Source organism: Maylandia zebra, linkage group LG17 (assembly GCF_041146795.1).
Source record: "Maylandia zebra isolate NMK-2024a linkage group LG17, Mzebra_GT3a, whole genome shotgun sequence".
In the NCBI taxonomy this organism is placed as follows: Eukaryota; Metazoa; Chordata; class Actinopteri; order Cichliformes; family Cichlidae; genus Maylandia; species Maylandia zebra.
The window spans coordinates 25,422,537-25,442,853 of record NC_135183.1 but is presented as its reverse complement, the minus strand read 5'-3'; the positions used below and the strand labels follow the sequence as shown (position 1 = coordinate 25,442,853).

The 20,317-nt window shown below is 41.3% G+C and overlaps 1 protein-coding gene across 4 annotated transcripts in view; it reads right to left on the bottom strand.

Moving 5' to 3' along the window:
* Window positions 1–19,812, bottom strand: part of sema3c (sema domain, immunoglobulin domain (Ig), short basic domain, secreted, (semaphorin) 3C) — a 47,891-nt gene extending 28,079 nt beyond the window's left edge. The window contains exons 1-2 of one of the 4 annotated variants that reach the window (XM_004548387.4): window positions 19,623–19,812; window positions 15,385–15,560 (exon numbers count right to left, since the gene is read on the bottom strand). In XM_004548387.4, coding sequence (XP_004548444.2) covers window positions 15,385–15,520 — 136 coding nt within the window. In that variant the 5' untranslated portion in view covers window positions 15,521–15,560; window positions 19,623–19,812. Of the gene's footprint in view, window positions 1–15,384; window positions 15,561–18,244; window positions 18,379–19,622 lie in introns of those variants that run through there. The other 3 variants (XM_024805811.2, XM_024805813.2, XM_024805812.2) reach the window with 3 other exon arrangements.
* Window positions 19,813–20,317: the final 505 nt, after the last annotated feature.

The following is a 20,317-nucleotide window of genomic DNA, read 5'->3' as shown; positions in this document are numbered from 1 at the left end:
TGCAAAATATTTGCTTCAAATGCACTTCCAAGTAGCACAGAAGGTTGCTAGAAGCATCAAACTGCTTAACATTAACATTCATAATCTCTCTTCTTTGTATTAGAAACATGTGCAGTAGGGGCAATTCTTGATATAGAGAGGGCTGCAGTAAAGTCCACGCAAGGTAACGCCTAGATAAGATCACATGCCAGACGTTTACAGTGGAGACCCAAACAGACTTGAGGCCGAAGAAGCAAAACCCGACGTCTGAAATCACTCAGATCTTTGGATTTAGAAGTCTCAAATGCTGTTTTGTGACTATATCAACTGATTTAACTTAGAGGGGGAGAGGTTCATATTCATTGAAAGGGTATGTGGGAGCAGTGTGCGGTTTTGTACAGCTGCAAAGGGGGAGCTGGGGAAAGGAGTGTTTAAGGAGCAGGGCCAGTATGAGCTGAGTTGTTGTGCTGTGCTAATCTATCCAGTCGAATGCTGGCTGCTAGGACTTGGGCTGCCACACATACCAACCATGCTGAGGGAACACCAGGCCTGTGCATTACTAAGGATTAGTCATTTGTTAATTTTATGAACTGTATGTGCTCTAAAAGTGTTGAGCAATGTCAAACGTCCGTGTGGTTGGGTGTAAATAAAGACGTTACTTCAGCAGTCCTGCCTGAGGTTGAAGCTAAGCTCAGGGATACCACAGTTGTCGTGCTTTGGGTTTTGAGTTTTTGGCTTCTTTTTTATGTATTTTTGGTTTGATTAGGATTCTGCATTGTTGGAATTTAGCTTTCTATCCACAGTTATTTCTTTTACATCTCTTCCTGATGCTTCATACAAGTTCCTTCTAGTGTTGTTATTCCATGTCCTCGGTTCTTAGCTTCTGTTCCTGAGATCCTTATTTCCTGCTAGATCCAGATTTCCTGCTCTGCAGATGCTTTGAACTTTTTGTACTCTTGCAAGTTAACCCTTATGATGTTAACAGCATTAAAGCTGTTTTCAGAGTTTATTCCTTTTTCCCTGAGCCCTGCTTTCACACGCTGCCTTCCCCACAGACAGCCTTTGACATCTGGAGTAGCAGCTCCTTTTAAAGGTCACTACACTGATTTCACTTTACATAATATCAGAATAAAAAAAACAAAACCCTTAACTTCCTCAACCACAGACAACATATACAAAGTAGACACAGCCACCATAATGCCACCTGTTGGTTTATGTCAGGGGTAGGCAACTGCAGGCCTCGAGTGCCGGTGTCCTGCAGGTTTTAAATGTCCTTGATCCAACACAGCTGATTTAAATGGCTAAATTACCTCCTCAACATGTCTTGAAGTTCTTCAGAGGCCTAGTAATGAACTTATCATTTGATTCAGGTGTGTTGACCCAGGGTGAGATCTAAAACCTGCAGGACAGCGGCACTTGAGGCCTGGAGTTGCCTACCCCTGAGGTTTATGTACACCGATTCTGAAACCCATAGTTTAGCAATTTGGCACATTGGGTTTTGAAACCAATAATAATAACCAAGCACTGGATCTGATTGACAAATCCAGGATATGGCAAGCTTAAATATTAGGGATTTGTGAATCACCAGTCAAAATAAGGCTTTCTCTAATTGGCTGGATGCTGTATTAAACAACTTGAATAAAGTAATAGAATGAATGAATGAATGAATGAAGTCATCATGAAAGTGTTTATTGAGGTCATAAATCCCATGAGGAGTAGAATCATCATTGTACAAGAGGAATGTTTTTGCAATTAAATGAATTGCCTCCTGTTGGACATTTCCATATTGGCTCCTATTTTTTGTATGCAGTCTTTGGTTGGTTTCGCTGTAAATCTACTGTTTACAAGTTCAATCCCAGTTTGCTGGATCATCAACTGTCACTTAAAATGGAGAAGGCCATTAGTACTACAGAGAACCAGGGTAGCTCTATGTCTATCTTTTATGTACACTCTGTGGTCACAACTTGGCACTTTCACTCCTCTAAAACAGTTTTAGATTTTATGGCTCATAAAATGGTGCAAACTTGAAATCACTTCCCCCCCCCCTAGTCTGAACATCGAGGACTGGAGAACAAATGACCACTGAAATGAATCTCACTATAATGTATCAGTAAAGATCTATGATTTTTCACTTAACTTTAATCAACACAGTTAAAGGAAAGCTGTGAGCACAGTGCACATGTTCAAGGCAGACGCCGCATGCGGGTATGTTTAAATGCATAGAGTATGGAAAAGTCTTCCTACAGACTCTTTTCTACTCATTAAAAGTGAACATTGTTCAGATGCGCACAAAGTAAACCTTCTCAGACAGTTATTTTCAGCCTATTTGCTCCAGAGATAAAGAATTCTCAACCATACCATCAAAGGCCTTCACTGTCGAAGCCAAACTCATGCATATTTATCACTTTTTCAATCTTCACTGAGAGCAGGGGGTATGGGGGTGGGAGTGCGGGTCACTGTAGATCTACACCCTCCATTTCCTTCCTTCTATTGACCCTTTCTGAGCTCTCTTTGCATTCCCTCCTCTAATCAACAAACAGGTTGTCTATACTTTGCTCCATTGCCTTCGGCTAAAGTCACATTTTCATTATTGTGTGACATATGCTTTTGAGGCTGGAGCCTTTCATCTCAAAGGAGAGTGGCTGTTCTGTGGCACCCCTCGCTCTCATCCCAGGCTGTTGTTTGGTGCGTTGGCCACGTAAAAAAGCCTGGAGTATTTAACTTTAAATAAAGACGAGTTAACCACTTCAGTCACAGGCGAGTTTCCCACGACTCTTCGCTCTCTACTCCAACTATGTTTAGGTAAATTGCCTTACATGGTTAATGTCTTGAAGTGAGAGAGCTGGGTATTTTTAAACATTGTATCATCCGAGTGAGAGCATCGTCTGGTGCCTAATGAAGAACAGGCACATGAACACGACAGTGTTTTTACCTGACTTATGAGAAACCAAATTAGGAGGGAAGGTGTCCTGTCAAGAAGATTTGTGTTTAATGAAAGAAAAACTTTTAGGATCACGCTTCAAAGCAACCATAAGGATAGCATCGTAGATAGCATCACAGAGTGAGCTCTGTGCGGAGGTAATATTCTTCTAATGCTGAAAAGGCTAATGATGTTACACGCTCTGCTCTGGCACAGTGCAAGCCACCAAGGGTGAAAGACTAATTAACAGCTAATTAAAAACAGGCAGGATTCCAGATTATTTAAAAACAAAAACAAAACAACAACATTATATTAATCTCCTGAAATAGTTTCTTGGATGATATTCTAGAAAGACCTAAATATTCTTCAAGATCTTAGTTTTGTGGAGCATAAAAGTGGCAGCTGTATTTAAAACATGCAGCTCTTCACAATGGAGGGACTAAGTAGGGGTTTAGGTTTTACAGTCATACATTATAGCCTATCCAGGCAAGAATAATCTCAGTGGTTGAGTTAAACCTCAGTGGGTGGAAACTAAAGGATCAGTTATGTTAGTTGTGGCCTTTAAAAAGAGAAGAGGTGGCGAGGAGAAGAAGAAAGACAAGTATATGAAGTTTGGACAATCCAGGGTTATTATATTTAAACTAGCCATAACTAACAAAGACAAGATTTAACTGCTATAGAAGCTGATTTATTCAGGACAAAAGGTAATTTTCTTATGTGTGGCATGTCTGGTATGCTAACAAATGTGTTAGACTACCAATTTACCAATTTAGACTCCACAATAAACCTAACCATGTCTTTGGACCGTGGGAGCTAGCCGGACTACATGGAAGCACAGAGAGAACATGGCAGCAAACACACACACAGAATCCACAACCCACCAGGAGGTTCAAACCCACAACCTCCATGGTATAAAAACAAGAATCCTAACTACTGCACCACCATGCCACCATTTATATCAGCATTCACATTTTTGCTTAAGTAAGCTAATGTTAGCCAACATGTACAAATATGGTCTTATTTAACAAAACCACCAATAACAAACTAGTCTATGCTTACTAGGATTTTGGGAACATTTAACTGTATCCCACACTTTTTCTTTAAAAAAAATCAGAAGTTAAAAATTTCTAATACTGCTGAACAGTCGGAGTTTACATTGAAAGATTTAATAGTGTATTTTTTTTTTATAAAGTCTGGAGAATATCTTTAACTTAACAATTTGAAATGTTACAAATCTTGATACAATTGACATCAAAACAAAGATTATTCGTAAAATAAAGGCAAATTAACTGAAAACCTAACCGGACCTCATCTAGTTCTCATATTTTCCAGTTGATTTTTTGAGTGCCTTCCCCATCTAATCGAAAATTATTTATTAATGTCTCCTGTGAAAACCAGGTTTGACCAATTTTTGACACTGCTTCAGTCTCGCTGACACTAATAAGATGAAGAACTCCTGTTCTTTCTGACAGAACCTTTCCAGAACATTCCACAAAGAGAACGAATTGTTCGGACGGGCGGGGTCTCGGTAAAACAACTGTTTAATATTATGGTGAACTTTGTAGTGTTTTGTCAGTGGGGGGAAACGGGAGACTTTCATGTTCCCTCGTGAAGGTGGAAGACCAGTTAAGCCTGGTGCTGAGACGGGACGCAGCAGGGGTGTGTCACATGGATCCGGCCTATTCAGCTAGAGACAAACTGAAACCCTCTGGAGCCTGCATACCTTTGGATCCAGTATCTTCTCTGTGCTCTGCTTTCAATCTCATATAAACACACGAGTCACGCCTGCAGTGCTGCAGCGTTGTGGACCAGCATTTAAAGTTCAAATTGCCAGATGGTGCACCTGCTCTGTCAGGGAGAGAGGGCTGCTCTGAACAGTCAAGGATTTCCAGAGTCATTTAGTACATTCATTGGGACCCAGTGTTTACAGAATTAGCACCAGCTCATAACCTGTGTACAAGGCATCCGTAGACCTCCCAAGGACCCCTTCAGTCCACTGAGGCATTATATCAAGTTCTTTTTTTTTTTTTGACAACACGACTCTTCTTGTTTTAATCAAAACAGAAAACAGAAGTTGGAGGACAACTGCATTGTTTTCTATGTCCAAGATGACGAAATCCCCTGGATCACATGTGGTTCTTTTGTTGTGGTTTTATGGGCGTTCTTAGTTGTTGAGATCACACAAATGCTGAGAGGCAAGAGTGTCAAGACTGGTTGTTTACACAGTTACTGAAGCATGACCGAGACACTTGTTGGAGGTTCAAGGTTTACATTTTCTAACTGGTTTATGCACGAAAGACAGAATACATTGGAAGGATTGGGGAGCTGCATTTTTAAATATTTCTTGAAAAGGGCTAAGGGCGTGAACCACGCTTTTAATGATAAGAAATTAAAAAAAGCTGAATTAATGGGGATGATGAAATGGCTTTATCTTTTTTTTTGTTCTTGTTTTTTTTCTTTTCCTCTTAATCTGCAATGATGACACCAGCAAACAAAGACAGAGGAACTGGGTCTGGAAATACTGACAGCTGGTGGGTTTTCTATTATGTATGTAGGCAGGTGGGTTATGCACTTCCCCATGGATGTAACACCAGCCCCCTGTGTCCTGGCTATGACTTTGAGCTTTGACTCATAGTGCCCTATGGCCTAGATGGAAGACCAATTTTAATAGAATTCATCCTGATCGGTCGGATGGACAGTGGGGTTAGCGGAAAAGGAAAACTAGTGCCGGGAAAGCTGAGACTATCTCTGTGACATCTCTTTTTTTCATGAAGTGGCCTAGCAGAAGAAGACCCAACAAAAGGCTTTTGTTCAGTTGAGAAACCCCAGTAGTCCTCCAATATTAAACAACAGATTACTTCCTGGTCATCATATAAGCAGAAAATACTCTTCATGTATTGATAGATGAGGTTTAATGCATTACAATTAAAAGAAAAAAAACCTACATTAACTTAATTTTACTGCTTAACTTTATCTGTTTAAAAGAGAATTTGATTTTGCATCACCTTTAGAGAGTTAGTGGACTAAAACAAAGGTCTCCATTTTATTTTGAAACTCCATAAAGAATATGGCTCATATTTTTGGAGGTTCAAAAAAAAAAAGGAGAACTTTGTTTCTTGCCAGAAGACTCCCCCACCCCTTTTCTTTGAAGGTTATCTGAAACAACTACAAGCTGTGATCAGTGTGGCAGTTAATTCAGCCTCTTCTAAGCTGTGATTGTTCATGGGCACAGGGTCCAGTGCAATAACCCAGATAGGTATCCCACAGGGTAACGAAATGAACATCCCTTTTTCTGTGACTGGTGAAAAACGTAGAAGAAATAGAAAGAAAGTGTGTGTAAAATGAAGTGACCTGCCATTGTGTCCCTGTTGGTTGTATAGCAGCAATCAAAACCCAGAAGAGGAAGTTGTGCTGCACAATTCATTTTTTTTCTTCTGTTGTCATTACATATCCAGGAGAGGAAATGTAACAGCCACCATGAATCTTCTCTCAGGTTTTAAATCCACAAGACTTTCCGATACAATTGCCCCCCAAAAGTGCGTGAGATATCAGATATGCGAGTTTTAAAGCAGTGACTCCAGAAGAAAACAATGCTTCCATGGTTCTGGTTGCGGATAATAATACAAGAAGTGGTCTGTTGTAATGTGGCATCATAAAAATTAGAACTTCACAGTGGCTGGAAAATATGTGAGATGTTTATGAGAGAGGCATTTGTAATGTTGGACCGCCTGGTTTCAGATTTTAGGAGCTGGTGCCAACTCACTCAGCTGGTGTCGCTTCATGCAGCCTTAGGGATCTTCATCCAGTTTGATAGGAAATAGAAACAGCGTGGTGTCACGATTCATTTTAAAAGGAAGGCTGTAACTTGTTTGAGTCATCAGATAAGGGAGTTACGTCGTAAAAATCCATCGGCAGGTACTTTTATGTCCACACGACAAGGTGGTAAAATCAGCATGGGAGAACAATATCGGATTATTCTGTCAGGATGTTAGCTTAGTCTTTGTAGATCAGCTTTAATCAAACTGACTAGGTGTTTAGAGAGTTGAATTTTTTGATTAATGCTAATGTCTGAACATGAGCCAAAACATCCATCCACCTAATTAAACACACTTCAAGGTTGAACGGGTTGAACGGTGGGCCAATTACAAACCAACCTTAGTTTCTCTTATGCAAATCAGCCCTCATCAATTGGCTTTTTACCTGAAAGGCCAGTGTGAATATATTAACTCCATGCTAATGAGGCTTGCTTTCCATTTAGTTAAAGCAGAACCCGTTCTGTGGTTGTCAGGGGTAGCTGGTGGGAGGACCCCAATCACTCATCTTGATAAATATTGAAGCAGGGGCTTATACCGCCCCCTTTTCATTCATCTCTCCTCACAAGAAGAAGGAGTGGGTTTCATCATAGAGGCCTGACTTCAAACCTGGTGCCAAATGCCATTGCTCTTAGTCGGAACAATGCAAAGAGCTCTTGGGCTCACTTCTGGATGGCTGCACTCACCTAACACTGTGCTGACTGGGTCTGCAAAAGACTTTATCCCGGCAACTGCCAAGCCTGTTTAGAAATAAAAAATGGCTGGTGCTGGAACATTCAGCCATCCATTTTCCTTGGGGATTTACCCGCTGATATACAGTAATGGCTGGTGGCATATACATATGGCAGAAGGGAAGTTAAAGTGTCGATCTAGTACAAGAAGACCACCCAGGACATCGTGTGCTGGCTGACAGAGTCGTCCGATTGTCTGTGTAACTGATATACTCCAAATTCCCAGGAAAGCTGCACTCAGCATGTGAACAGCACTCTCAGCCTTACTGTACTGCAACTGCTGGTCATGGACAAAAGCCCTATTGGAATTATATCTGCTGTGTGTCATTAATTTCCTGATTGTTGTCTGTCATCAGTTATCTACATCCAGACATTTTTAATGTGAATCACATGGCTGAACAGAGTGCGTGAGTTGAAATATATGCCTTCTCTCACGCTGGCGTCCAAAAGCAGACACCATATCTAAACATGACATGCGAGATCGCAGCGTATTTTTCTCCCTTGGCTTTCTGCGTGTGTTTGTGTAGAGTGATGTCAACTGCTGGTGCGTGGTTGACCTGTTAAGGTGACAGCTAGTATTTCGAAGAGACGAAACTTGAGCTGATAAACTGTCCATCATCCGCCCTGCAAGCCAGCTAGCTTGCAATCCCAGTGCCTCAATTAGCATTTATGCAGCGTCCTCAGATGTAACCAACAGTCGATCCTTCACACAGAATCAACTCATGCAGTCGCCATGACTTTTAGCCTGTGACCTCTCACCTGCCCACATCAGGAGTCCCTAGTTACTTCTAGTGGACAGTAAATCTCTGAGCTTTTACTGTCAGGAAGGATCTTGTAGAGAGTCTCAGAGGGAGGGGAGGCCTGCAGGAGATATGGGTCAGAGGATTTTTAGAGCTGTTGTTTTTACAAGGCATATAGGAAAACCATCTTCAGCCACATTCAAGATTGAAATTATATTATACACCAGGGCATAAAAAGTCATCTGGTCCTTAGCAAGTTCTAAAATAATTTAAATACAACTAAGGAAGAAGAAGATCCGCAGAAGCAATTGCTTATGCCTGTCCAGGTAGAAAAGTTTACTAGTCCATCTCTAAGCAGTTTGCAGCCAATCATTCTTCACAAGTAGAAAACATTCAAAATGGTTTACAGTCTTCCGAGAAGAGGAAGTCCCACTGAGGTCATCCTAACCTGAGTTTGTATAATGCTCAGAGAAACTGCAAGAAACCCAAGAGCTACATCTCAGACTCAACAGTTAGTATGTTAAAAGTTAACGTTCATGAAAGTACAATTAGAAGATGACTGAACAATGATGATCTTTTTGGAACGGTTGCCAAGTGAAAGCATCTTCTGTCTAAAAATAACATAGCAGCACATCTTAGGTTTGCAAAGCTGTATCTGAACAAACCACAAGATTTCTGGAACAACGTACTTTAACAGATGAGTCCAAAAAGGAGATATTTGGCAAGAATAGACAGAATCACATAAGGCAAAACGTAAACACAGGATCAGCAGCAAACATCTCAGACCAGCCATCAAGTACGGTGGTGAAGGAGTAATTATTTGGGCTTGTTAGAATACCAAAGTATTCTAGAGCCAAATGTGAGGTGATAAGTCCAACAGCTAAAACTGAGTCAAAACCAGGTCATGCAACAGGACATTGAACCTAAGCACAACAGCAAATTCACTAGCTGGGCCCACGTCCTCATTTTAGGTTTGACAGCGTTTTAGTAGGTAAAAGTGAATGCTTTGACATGAATTGAGGTGCGGTTTGGGGAAGGCCTTGAAGGGGACTGGCGATGGCTCCCGGGCGATGGCTCCCGGGCGATGGCTCCAGCCGGAAGGACCGTGTTTGGAGGCGTGGTCCTGCTCCTGAAATTCTGGTACATAATCTCCAATATACAACAGAATGGCCAAAAAAGAAAATCGTGTAGCAATGGCCCAGTCAGTCCAGAACTCAGTCTGATTGAAATGCTGTGGCAGGATGTTAAGAAAGATGTGCATAAACAAATGCTCGCAAACCCTGCTTCTGTATGTTGGCTTAATTTTTGTGAAATATATAATGACATGCTGCAATATGTCCTGTGCTGTTGCTCATTTAAATTTGTGTGCATTTAAATAATTTTAGAACCGGATGAGTACTAAATGATTTGTTTTGATGCATAAACACTTATCAGAAGAAATCATTGAGGGAATGAAGCAACTGGGTTGGTTCTGTTGTGCTGACTTAAAAAAATGACTGTTTAGGGGTTTCCAGTAAAGTAAAAATAATGCATCTTAAACCTTATTTCAGCATATGAATGTAGCCATTGTCCAATTCAATAAGGCGAGCTTACACTATACTACATACCTGAACAAGTGATGGAAGCAAACAAGCATAATCCTTTCATAAAATCGGATTACTGCTTTGTGTTAATGCCAATCTTTGACTAAAGAATTTTTCATAGACCTTGGCTCTCCCTAAAGAGACTCTGTCTTTGTTCGTATTGATGGCCATTGATTACCTTTCAACATGTTCCAGAGGGGCAATAATAAAACATTCAACAGGGTGTGCAAGGTCAGACTTGGAAACGGCTAAAAACAGGCGGAGGAAGGCAGAGAAAGGCCAGCTGACAGAGGAGCTGTCAAACATCTCACGGGCTGTCAGCCTCAAGCTGGAGCTCACCACATTCCCGAATACCCCTGAAGAAAATGTCACTCAGGCAATTTCATAGAGATCTAATGACACGCGTGTGGGTTTGTGTGAGAATGCATACATACACCCTTAAGAAATATGCCACACATATGCTGGTATTCATATATGCACCACTGACCTATAGCTATTTGTACCGTACCTCTCTGTGTTCTGACAGACTCATGCTTTGGCCTGTCATGAATTCCTCGCAACAACAGAGCATCACTGATTTTTCTTCATTACTCCAAAAAATGAAGACGCTAACGTGCAGGTGAAATGTGAAGCAGAGGCAGGAAAGCGGAGGCATGTTGGCGCGATGTCGCAGTCAAATACATCCTGTTCTGCTTCTGGCTACTTGTCAGCGTTGCCCTTTGACCCTTTGATCTTTTGTTGACCCCAAGAGAAAATGCACGCCATTATTCAGTCCGTGTCTGGTGTCTGTGCTGCTGAATGATCATGATGCTCACTTAACAGGTAAAAATCTTATAAAAGGTTTATCAAGAGTGGTTAAATCTCAGGCGAAAAAAGTTCATATTTAAAACATCACATGAGAGGTTAATGTACAGTAATATCATCTGGGTCAAGCAAGAAAAAGCCTTGGTTTTGAGGTATAGCTAAAAGGCTTGGAGACTGTGTCTCATAGCTGCATGCGGTTCAGAAAGCTGGAAAAGCACATAGCTTTAACAATGACTCATTGAAAAGTTTGCTACTTAAATGCAATCAAGTCAAAGAATGCACAATCAGGCACTTAACATTAGCACACACTCACTCACTCTGTTAGGTTTACTGACATGCACACGCTCACTCACACCATGTAAACATCCTCAACAGACAGCATGAACAGCACTATATCTGTATGAACAAATGGGGGGTGAGGGGATGCAGAAATGACTCATGAAAGGGAGCGTATCCGCACGTCGACGCCTGCTTCCTGATCTCTGTGCCTGGTTCTGGTTCAGGCCGTGGCACGTGTGGCTCATACCAGTGCGATTTAACTGCAGACATCATTTTAATCAATCTGCCCTTGGTCTCAGCCAGGCTCTCAAACATGTGTGCACCAAAATCTACATTTAACACAAAAGCATATGGCCCATTCACTTTCAAATAAACATTGCTTCATGGCTTGACATTCCAAACGTATAGACTTGTAAGTTAATACTGTATTGAATATGGAAGTTTTCCAGAACAGCGGGAGACTGTTGATGAGGGTAAATGATCCCGATCGTAAACACAGACCGCTGCCCCATCTGCCTACCAGGGAGATAAATGAGCCGGAAAGACATTTGGCACCAGTTAGGCCAACCTCTGATACAGTAGCAGAACAAGTAAGCGGCACATTACTGAATAGTAGCTTATTTTAAATAACACATCTTACAGTTTCAAAGTTTATACAGCATAATAATGTCTCCCACAAGTATGCAGAAACCTATTTACAGTGCACCACCCAATATTTAAACCACGTTTTGAATCACAGGAGTATTTTAGTGTAGTAGTAGTATTTTGTGAGATACCCACAGCAAACCTATGTTGATTTGGTTTGGCTCAACCACGCAGCAGCCTCAGGGGTTGAAAAATTGAAGCGGACAAAAACAGTTGCTCTTGCGGCCACTTGAGGCTGACTCTAAAAGTGTGTCGTTCCCAGTAGACATCCATGCTAACGAGCCCAGATTTACAGCAGAAATTAACATGTTTTAGGCTGGTACAGAACATCTCTGTAGCTTTATAGGCAATTTCCTCCATAAAACCATGTCTGGTGTCTGTGCTGCTGAATGATCACGATGCTCACTTTATGTATGGGGCATTAAAAATGTATTAAAGCTTAAAGATATGGCTAAAGTTTGATCTTGCTCAGCATTCAGTTTTAGTAAATGAATGGATTTTAATTATAGGGTGGGAGTACCTCAGGAGGTAGATCACTGGCTTCGTGCCTAATATCCTTGGACAAGGTACTAACTCCAATTCCAAATTGCTCTTTAATGAATGTATCTGAATGTTAGACAGAAAGCACTTAAGCATAAAAAAGTGCTTGATTGAAAAAAGGTTGAGAATAGGTTGTTTGAGCGCTCTGGTAGAGTAGAAAAGCACTTTATATAAACTACGCAGTTTTCACTTCTCACTGTCCAGGGTTAATGTGGTGAAGGTGCATATTTAACTTTGTGGCTTGTTGAAAGGGCACTTTTACCTCCCAGTATCAAGCATTACTGCAGCTGCGGCCTCAAGGCACCGAGGCTTGGCTTCTTGAAAAGGTCTTAGAACTTAATGTCATGGATTGGAAACGAAAATCAATTTTAACTTTGTTCCGATGAGACCAAATCTATAGTAACAACACTGCAGACATTGATCTGAAAGTTGGAGGATTTCTTTGTCTGAGAGCAATTAAGTTTCTCCTCGAAATCTGTAGTCTCTCAGCATTTCAGCCTGATTCTGAAACAGCACATGCATCAAACATAGCATAAAGCAGGCCAAAATAAATGTTGAGAGAACAATAGATACTTAAAGCAACTGAAGGGGAGTATAGCAATTATCTTTTATCACACTTGGTATCCCTAAATAGTTTTGCTATAAGCAAAGGAGGCCTCTGTTTATTATCCGCGGCACGGAATAGAAAAGCACCACTTGAGAGTTTATTATTTGGGTTAGCTGCATTTTTCACTGTTTATTATGCGTTTTTAATTGCGGTCTGGCTGCATTCGCTTGAAGAGTGCAAGAGCAAAAGGAGAGCGGGAGAGAGGAATGTTGGAGACAGCAACTTCTCTGCAGGACGTGAGGCTACACCGGGAGTCCCACAAACCTGCCTTACCCCCGGATTGGATTTCAGCAGTGACACGAGGAGGAAAAGGGAAAGGGATATTCAAGTGTTGTGAAATGATCTATGTGCAGTTTAGCCACTGGTTTATTTTTTTTGTTTAGTTTGCTCCAGCTCACAGTAATTAACTGGTCCTCACATCTGGGAGCAGAAGAATCCAGACTGAATGACTGACCTTTTAAACACCCAGCAGGTGCCAAAACACCTGTGCTGTCCTCCCCGCTGGGACACCAGTCTCCTATACATCTTCCATGACTCTTCATTTATCTTTCTGGCTGCTTTGGACTGAGCACATACTGCCTGACTTGTTCCTCCCCCGTGTTTTTGTAAAAAATGAGCCTCCACCTTGCTCTCTGTAAGACCCTCCTTGCATCTGGTGTTCAGCCATGCCAAACTTTCTTCCAGCAACCAAGAGTTCAAAATGCTTTCTGAGTCAAAAACACAGCTGTTTACTTTTGACTTGGTGTTACTGTTACTTGACTTACTCTTACTGACACTCTGAGATGACTGCTTTTGACCAAAACCTTCCATGTTGTTATTCTTTGGATCAAAATCCTATTTTTAATGTATTACTGGCAAACACCTTGGTCCTCTGCACTCCCAGTGAACCTATATTAAGTGCATTGTCTCAGACAGGGCTGCTCTTTGTAAAGTCAGTGTCACAACTGCTCAAGCACTTGAGTACTGCAGAGAATGTCCCCCAATTCCAGGCATATTTGTAAAGAGCAGCGATACACAGAGACTAAAGGTAAAAGTAGGACACTGGACACTTTTTAGCACAGCTTTTTCACATATTGTTGGGAGACTGCGACTGATCTACTCTGGTTCATTTACGCTAACATAAATGACACACAGGGCATACTTGTGCCAGTGTAAGCAGGAAACAGATGGTTGCTTGCTAATAGAAAATACTACAGAGCAAGGATGGCAAAAGCAAAAAGAGTTTTTTTGCTTGGAACTAGGTAACACAAGGATATAAGGCAGTTATAGCAGGGGAAAACATAGCTTGGAAGCTGTTACAGACAAAATATGGCAGCATATTAGAGGAGCACCCACAGAAAAATGGTAAAAAAAAATGCTATGTGAGCCCAGCTTTAATGACCCTTCAGGACTCGATTAGGCCATGAACACAGGTGTCCAATTGCATCACATGTGAATATTATACAGATAAGCACTCATCAAAGATCAAGTCCTGAGCTGGTTTAGGAATTAATGTGCTTCAGATAGCGTGCTTGAAACTCTCCATTTATGGTCCTCCCTGTAGTGAAAAACTCTTTCACTAAGCAAAACAAATCTAATCTAATCCACACGTAGAAAGAGACTCAATCATTCAAGGCAGACTGATTTTCAGCATGGCCACCTAAGACCTTTTTAGGTGGCTGTTTGGAAACAATAACGAGAAAAGAGTTGAATAAATAATGTGACCAAAGATACGAACGATAGCGATGTCAGCTTTTTTGCTGTCATTAGTTTGGGCTTTTTTTTCTTAAAGATGGCAGTCACATTTAACAACTCAGAGGTTGCAGAGCAGAGACAGTCTGGATCTGGACCACAGACTGGTTCATTTATTTGGAATGAAGCAATAAGCAAAAGGAAAAAACATGAAACCATAAAAGGGAAAGAAATAGAGAAGAAGAAATGAGAATGAAAGAGGAGGAAATTGAACTTTGAAGAGTGTGTTTCTGGGCCAAAACTGGGAAAAATCTAGAAAAAGGGAACAAAATAAAACTACACCTGCTTTAGACTTACACTGCGAGGCTGCAGTCACTATCTGAGTGCAGAAACCTTGCTGATGGACAGCCTCAGCTGCTCTGTGCTGCCTAATCCACATCGAGAGGTACTGAAAGGTGATCAAACGTATCCTTCGGCTCCTGCACACTATCCCTCTATTGCAAAAAGGTTACGGCACCACTAGCTCAGGGGTGGTATGAGTGATCCACTATCCCTTCCATGGATACACGCAAACATGCAGACAGACACATGCACAAAAATCAAACCTCCCCATCCAACCAAAAGAGAATTCAAGAATCCCCAAAATAATCTGTGTCCAGAGAAATAAATGAATAAAACAGGAGAATCAAAACCAGAGGCAGCAACAATGCCCACATGCCCACAGCACAGAGTGGTATGATTAAAGTTTAACTAGGAACAGATACAGGGTAGCTCTGACAGGCGGTGCCACCTCCTCCCTTTGGTAGACACACAGGAAGACAATGGATAGACAAGGACTGTCCACAGATGGAAATTTAAGGCCTGGGGCATATTGGATTATATAGAAGAAAAGGTTTCAAACTCTGATCCATCAAACAAGAATAAACAACTAAATAAATCCTCTAGCATAGTTGCTAAAGATCCCAGGTGAGTCCTATTCCACTCTGTTATAATGTACAGACTTAGCATCAGTTTAGCTTCATCACACCAGAAGATAATCATTACAATTAAGTTGATGAGTATTTTTTTCTTACCTTCAAAGGAAAGGAAGACTCTTGGCAGAGGCTGCGGGAGGCTGGAGACCCCGGTGCAGAGGAAAGAGAGAGCCAGGAAGGAAAACGCCATGGCTGACACCAGAGGTGGCCTGGCCAACCCCTCCGGCCTGCCCATAACTGCACCACTCAGGAACCAAAGCCAGTCACCACTGCTGCTGGAGAGAGGTTTTGGAGAGAAAATAGTGAATTCTGAGAACACGTTTCCTCATACTTCTTCAGGTTAACGACATTCATGTGCCACCACAGGTATTGTAACAAAAATGGCTTATGTACCACAAAAATACCTAAGATATGTCTCAAATGATGTCCTGGTTCAATATAGAGTTAGCATTTTCTTCACATACTATTTTAAGTAGGATTTACCAGGTCAATCATAGTGCATATTCACATATAATCATTAGGAATAAAACACTTTTCATTGTGGTAACTGGGGGGAGGCTTCTGAAGAACATTTCAATTAACCTTTGATGTAGCAAGTTAAAGGTTAGCAAGTTATCCACAAGGTCATATGCAATAAAGATTTACAAAACTATGTGCACTTTCGGCAAACTTTGTGGAAGTGGAAACCACCATGCAAGGACCAGGAAAATTCTTAATAGCTATCCATAGAAAATGTAAATCATTTGGCTTTTTTGCAACACATGGAAAAATTGTTGCTAGAAGGTTACTAGAAAGTTAGTACTACTTAAGAAATTGACTGAAACCACTGGTGGACATGTTCATCAATACAGTAGCTGTGGATGACTGTTGCTCCAGTGGTAAAGCTAGTTGGTCAGTGGCTTGATCACTGATTCCTCCAGTCGGTGTGCTGAAGTATTCTTGGACAAGATACTGAACCTTAAGTTGCCCCTGATGCATTAATTGGAGTACAAGTGTGTTTGTGAATGTTAGAAAGCACTTATGAATGTGTTGCATGATTATTTGTATGATTTTGGTGAATGGGAGTTTAGCAATGTTACCAAAATGTTGCTGGAGGTTTACAAGAGATTACAAATCTAATAGTCTTGTTTTAGCTCTGGTTTGGCATTCATTAATTCCTGACAGAGACATTTGGCTCATTAACCAGCAAACATACAAGTAGCTGAGGCCTTGAAATGATTTATAGCTTTATCTATCTGAGATTCGGTATGCATTATGGGTTTATGCACAACAGAGAGTTAGTTGATGGCTTATTTCAAGCAGTAAATTTCAAAATGGAACTGATTTGACGTATAGGTTACATAGCAGTGCAGCATCAAACTTTGTGACAACCAGTGAAGCCATTAAATTGAATGTAGTCAATTTAATGGCTCTTAATCTTCAGCTTAATGCAGCCCAATTACAGTGACTATATATGACATATGAAGACTGGTTAATTGGTACCACCCAGTGGGATCAAGATTTGAAATGTGATTTTTTTTTTTAAATGATGACAACACCCTACAGCATACAGCACACTGCTAGTTTCAACAGCTAATGCATCAGTTTCACTGATCTAGAAATGCTGAGTTACAGAGAGAAGCACTGAACAAACAACACTGAGTAAAGAAAGAGATAAAAAACAACAACATGTCAGTTAAATCCCATCATTGCTTTATCCTCGCAAATGTACGGCTCTTAAATATGGATGAGTGAAATCTGCACAAAAGAGCTGCTGGAGAAACTCTCGCCACAGCCTCTTCTCATTCCTTTTCCATAACGGGACAAGAGCAGCTCAATTATTGATAGAGGCAGGTACTGTACTGCCTGTGAGGCGCTAACTCCTGCAATGAAACACTCCGCTGCTGGAGAACGGCCGGGCTGTTTTTAACCACTCATTTGGCCGCTCCACCACCTGTGCTGTGCAAAACCACATCGCACTAGACATAAAACAAAAATGACCCTTTCACATGAAAAAACAAAATAAAAATTTCACAGACTAAATCTCTGATGTCATGCCTTATGGATGTGCAATAAAAAATTGATGGCCAAGAGATAAGAAAGCTGCAAGTTCGCTATGAAAATTTCAGTTTGGGGGTGTGGTGTACAAATAGGTTAAAATATGCGTGTGAGGTGGAGTGCAGCATGACTGATATACAGCTTAAGTGGAATTCTGGTGTTCAGGTGCATAAGGATAACATATGGAGGACTGCTGGGGGATGAGATGTCTTTGGCTGCACTTGAGAGAAATAAACCAGCACGGGGCATTACCAGACGGCCCCAGCTGCTGTAACTGCAGCCCTTCTCCTGCTGCATCATCCACAAAGCCTCACACATGCACGCACACCCTCCCCTTCAAGCTCAGGCATTCACACAACTTGCCCTGCTCTGGCTTCCGTCCCCAAAAGATCTGGTCCCTGAAAAAACTGGTCAGTTTGTACATAAAGTCCGATGTGCTGCAATTCTGGAATATTGCACAGTGAGATTTCCACCTTCGTCATAATACAATTACAGCAGTTTTTGCAAATCCTCCAAGTCTTAGAATATCGAGTATAAAATGAAACAGTTAAGTTTGTGCTAAAAGCAGAACATTGGTAAAATTACTTAAGTCTAAAGACTCAAGACTTTGCAGCATGCTGTCTTTTTCATTTATAGCTTCTAGACTTCATCAGGTCAAATATCAAACTTGAATATTTTTCACAGCGTTCCAGCTTTAGGTAAGTTTTCCTTTAGGTATGACTTGAATGTTTATAAGTATACAGATGGTGCAAAAATGGTGCAAAAATATTTTGTACCAAACCTTGTCCATGTGCCATCTTTCATAAAAAAAGCATACTACAGTTGATATTTTAGAAAGCAAGATCCTTGAAAATAAAATTTAGAGACAACCCTAATTTTTTAAGTGAGAACTACATTTCCCCATATTTTTAGGTGGACTGACCTTTTGAGCTGCCAAGCTTCCACACCTACCACTCCCTGCTCCCTTCAGAGAGTTGGTGATCTCCCCACGGAGAGGCTCTGGTATAGAAATGTTGGTCTCACAGCTGCTAAACTCATCCTCAAGGGAGTCTCATGCGCATACTGTGATATCCCCAAGCGGTTGTGTTCCGACACTTTGCTATGCCACACTAAATACATGAATGAGCTCACTCTCCCTCACACTCAAGGAGCACTGTAACGCTCCCCTCGACGAAAGGGTTTCACAGTAAAGGATGTTTTCCTATTTGTTGCCATGAACAAAAATAATAAATTCTGCAATTAATTTCTCTGAGCTCTTCGGACGAGAAATTCCAGGGCGTCAGTGTGCCAGGAAATCTCTGTAACACCAATTAAATGTCTTCTCACAAAGCAGGTCAGTGAAGTGAGCGAATAGTTACATTTCCAGTGAGGTGTAACGATTATTGTGTTTATTGTGCTCATTGCTTGGCTGGCAGCCTAATGAATTTTCCATTTTGCCATTTTGGAGGCTCAAAAACTAATATTGATGAAAGTGGAAAACTGCATGGATTATCGCTCCCATCTGCTCCTATTAATGCTTTAAACACATGAACCCAAATCAGCTATGAGACGAGTGGGGACGAGTCCTCCCGGTTGGAATCAATTTGGCATTTTGACCAATACAGGAAAAATTAAAATCACAATGATAAAGAAGTTTTGTCCTAGCAGGACGGTGTGCGTTCATACCACACCCTGTCATTCGGTTGTCAGCAGCTCTATTACAGCCACACATTCCCCTGCACACATGACCAGCAGGCACAGCTAAAAGTGTATATTTCAACTCTTAAACTTCACACAAGCACATTGACTAAGATTAATCTTCTGATTTCAAACCCTGTGACTGACCACAACTTTTTTTTAAAGCTCTAAATAAAGAATCTATATAGTTATAGACAGATGCTGGTGGAGACTTAAACCAAAGATTTAAGCCTTTTTAGATGAACGAGGAACTAAAAAATGTTCATAAAGTCATGTTTTCCATTTTACTGGCTGCAGCGTAATAACCAGCCACAGTGTATTTAAAAGGAATTGTTCACCAAGCACATGAGTGGAAAATAAAGCATGACACAGAAGTCTGATGTAATACCACACATGATCTCAGAGAAGCACCAAGTCATAGAGTTTACTTGCAGCTTTTTTTTAAACTAATTCTCACTGGTGGGACTCTGCACCTGTTAGCCTGCTGCCTACCACCTCCTCTCTGCATCCACTGCGAGATCCACTCCACTGCATAAAAAGTACAGTGTGGTACAGGCAGTACAGGCAGGTAAACCTTCTACCTTTAGAAAAAGGAACACATCAGACCTTTGCCAGTGACTCACCTCTCAGGAGCTTCCTCCGATGCTGGTCCAAGTTTCGGAAGGCAGGATCGTATTTCTCGCCTGTTTCTAGTATCCTGTAATAACACCAAAGAAGAAAAATGCTGCTATTCCATCTAAGTGCTCAGAGAGCAGACTTGACTGAGAGAGCACAGGAGAGAGGAGAGGAGAGGAGAGAGGGAGGAGAACGAAAAGACAGAGAGAGCGGGTGTCCTATTACACACTCTTCACTGAAGTCCCCCCTCCTCCTCCTCCTCTTCCTCCTCCCCACCCCTCCTTTCCACGATCGTCCTCCCTCTCTCCGTTAACTAGACAGCAAACAGATCACATGCGCAGCTTAAAACATCAGAGAGGCAGAGGATGTTTACCTCACCACAGTAAGAGGGTGAAGCCCGAAAAGGTCAGGCACACTCACATCACAAACAGATTGCATTGCTTTTAATCTGTGGGTGATCCACTAGTTAGATTGCCTCCAGTGATACCAACGAAATCAGATGTTTTCTGCTCCTTTCCACTTTTATGGGCCTTTTTTGTTTTCCACTGGGAAACAAACTATTTTAATTACTGGGTACTTGAAACTTTGCAAATCAAATAATCGTCAGATAAGAAGCATTTTCTCTCTGAAGATGGTTCAAATATGAACTACAGTCATGCTCACCACTATGCATGACATCACTAAAGTCAGGTGATGTCTGTGT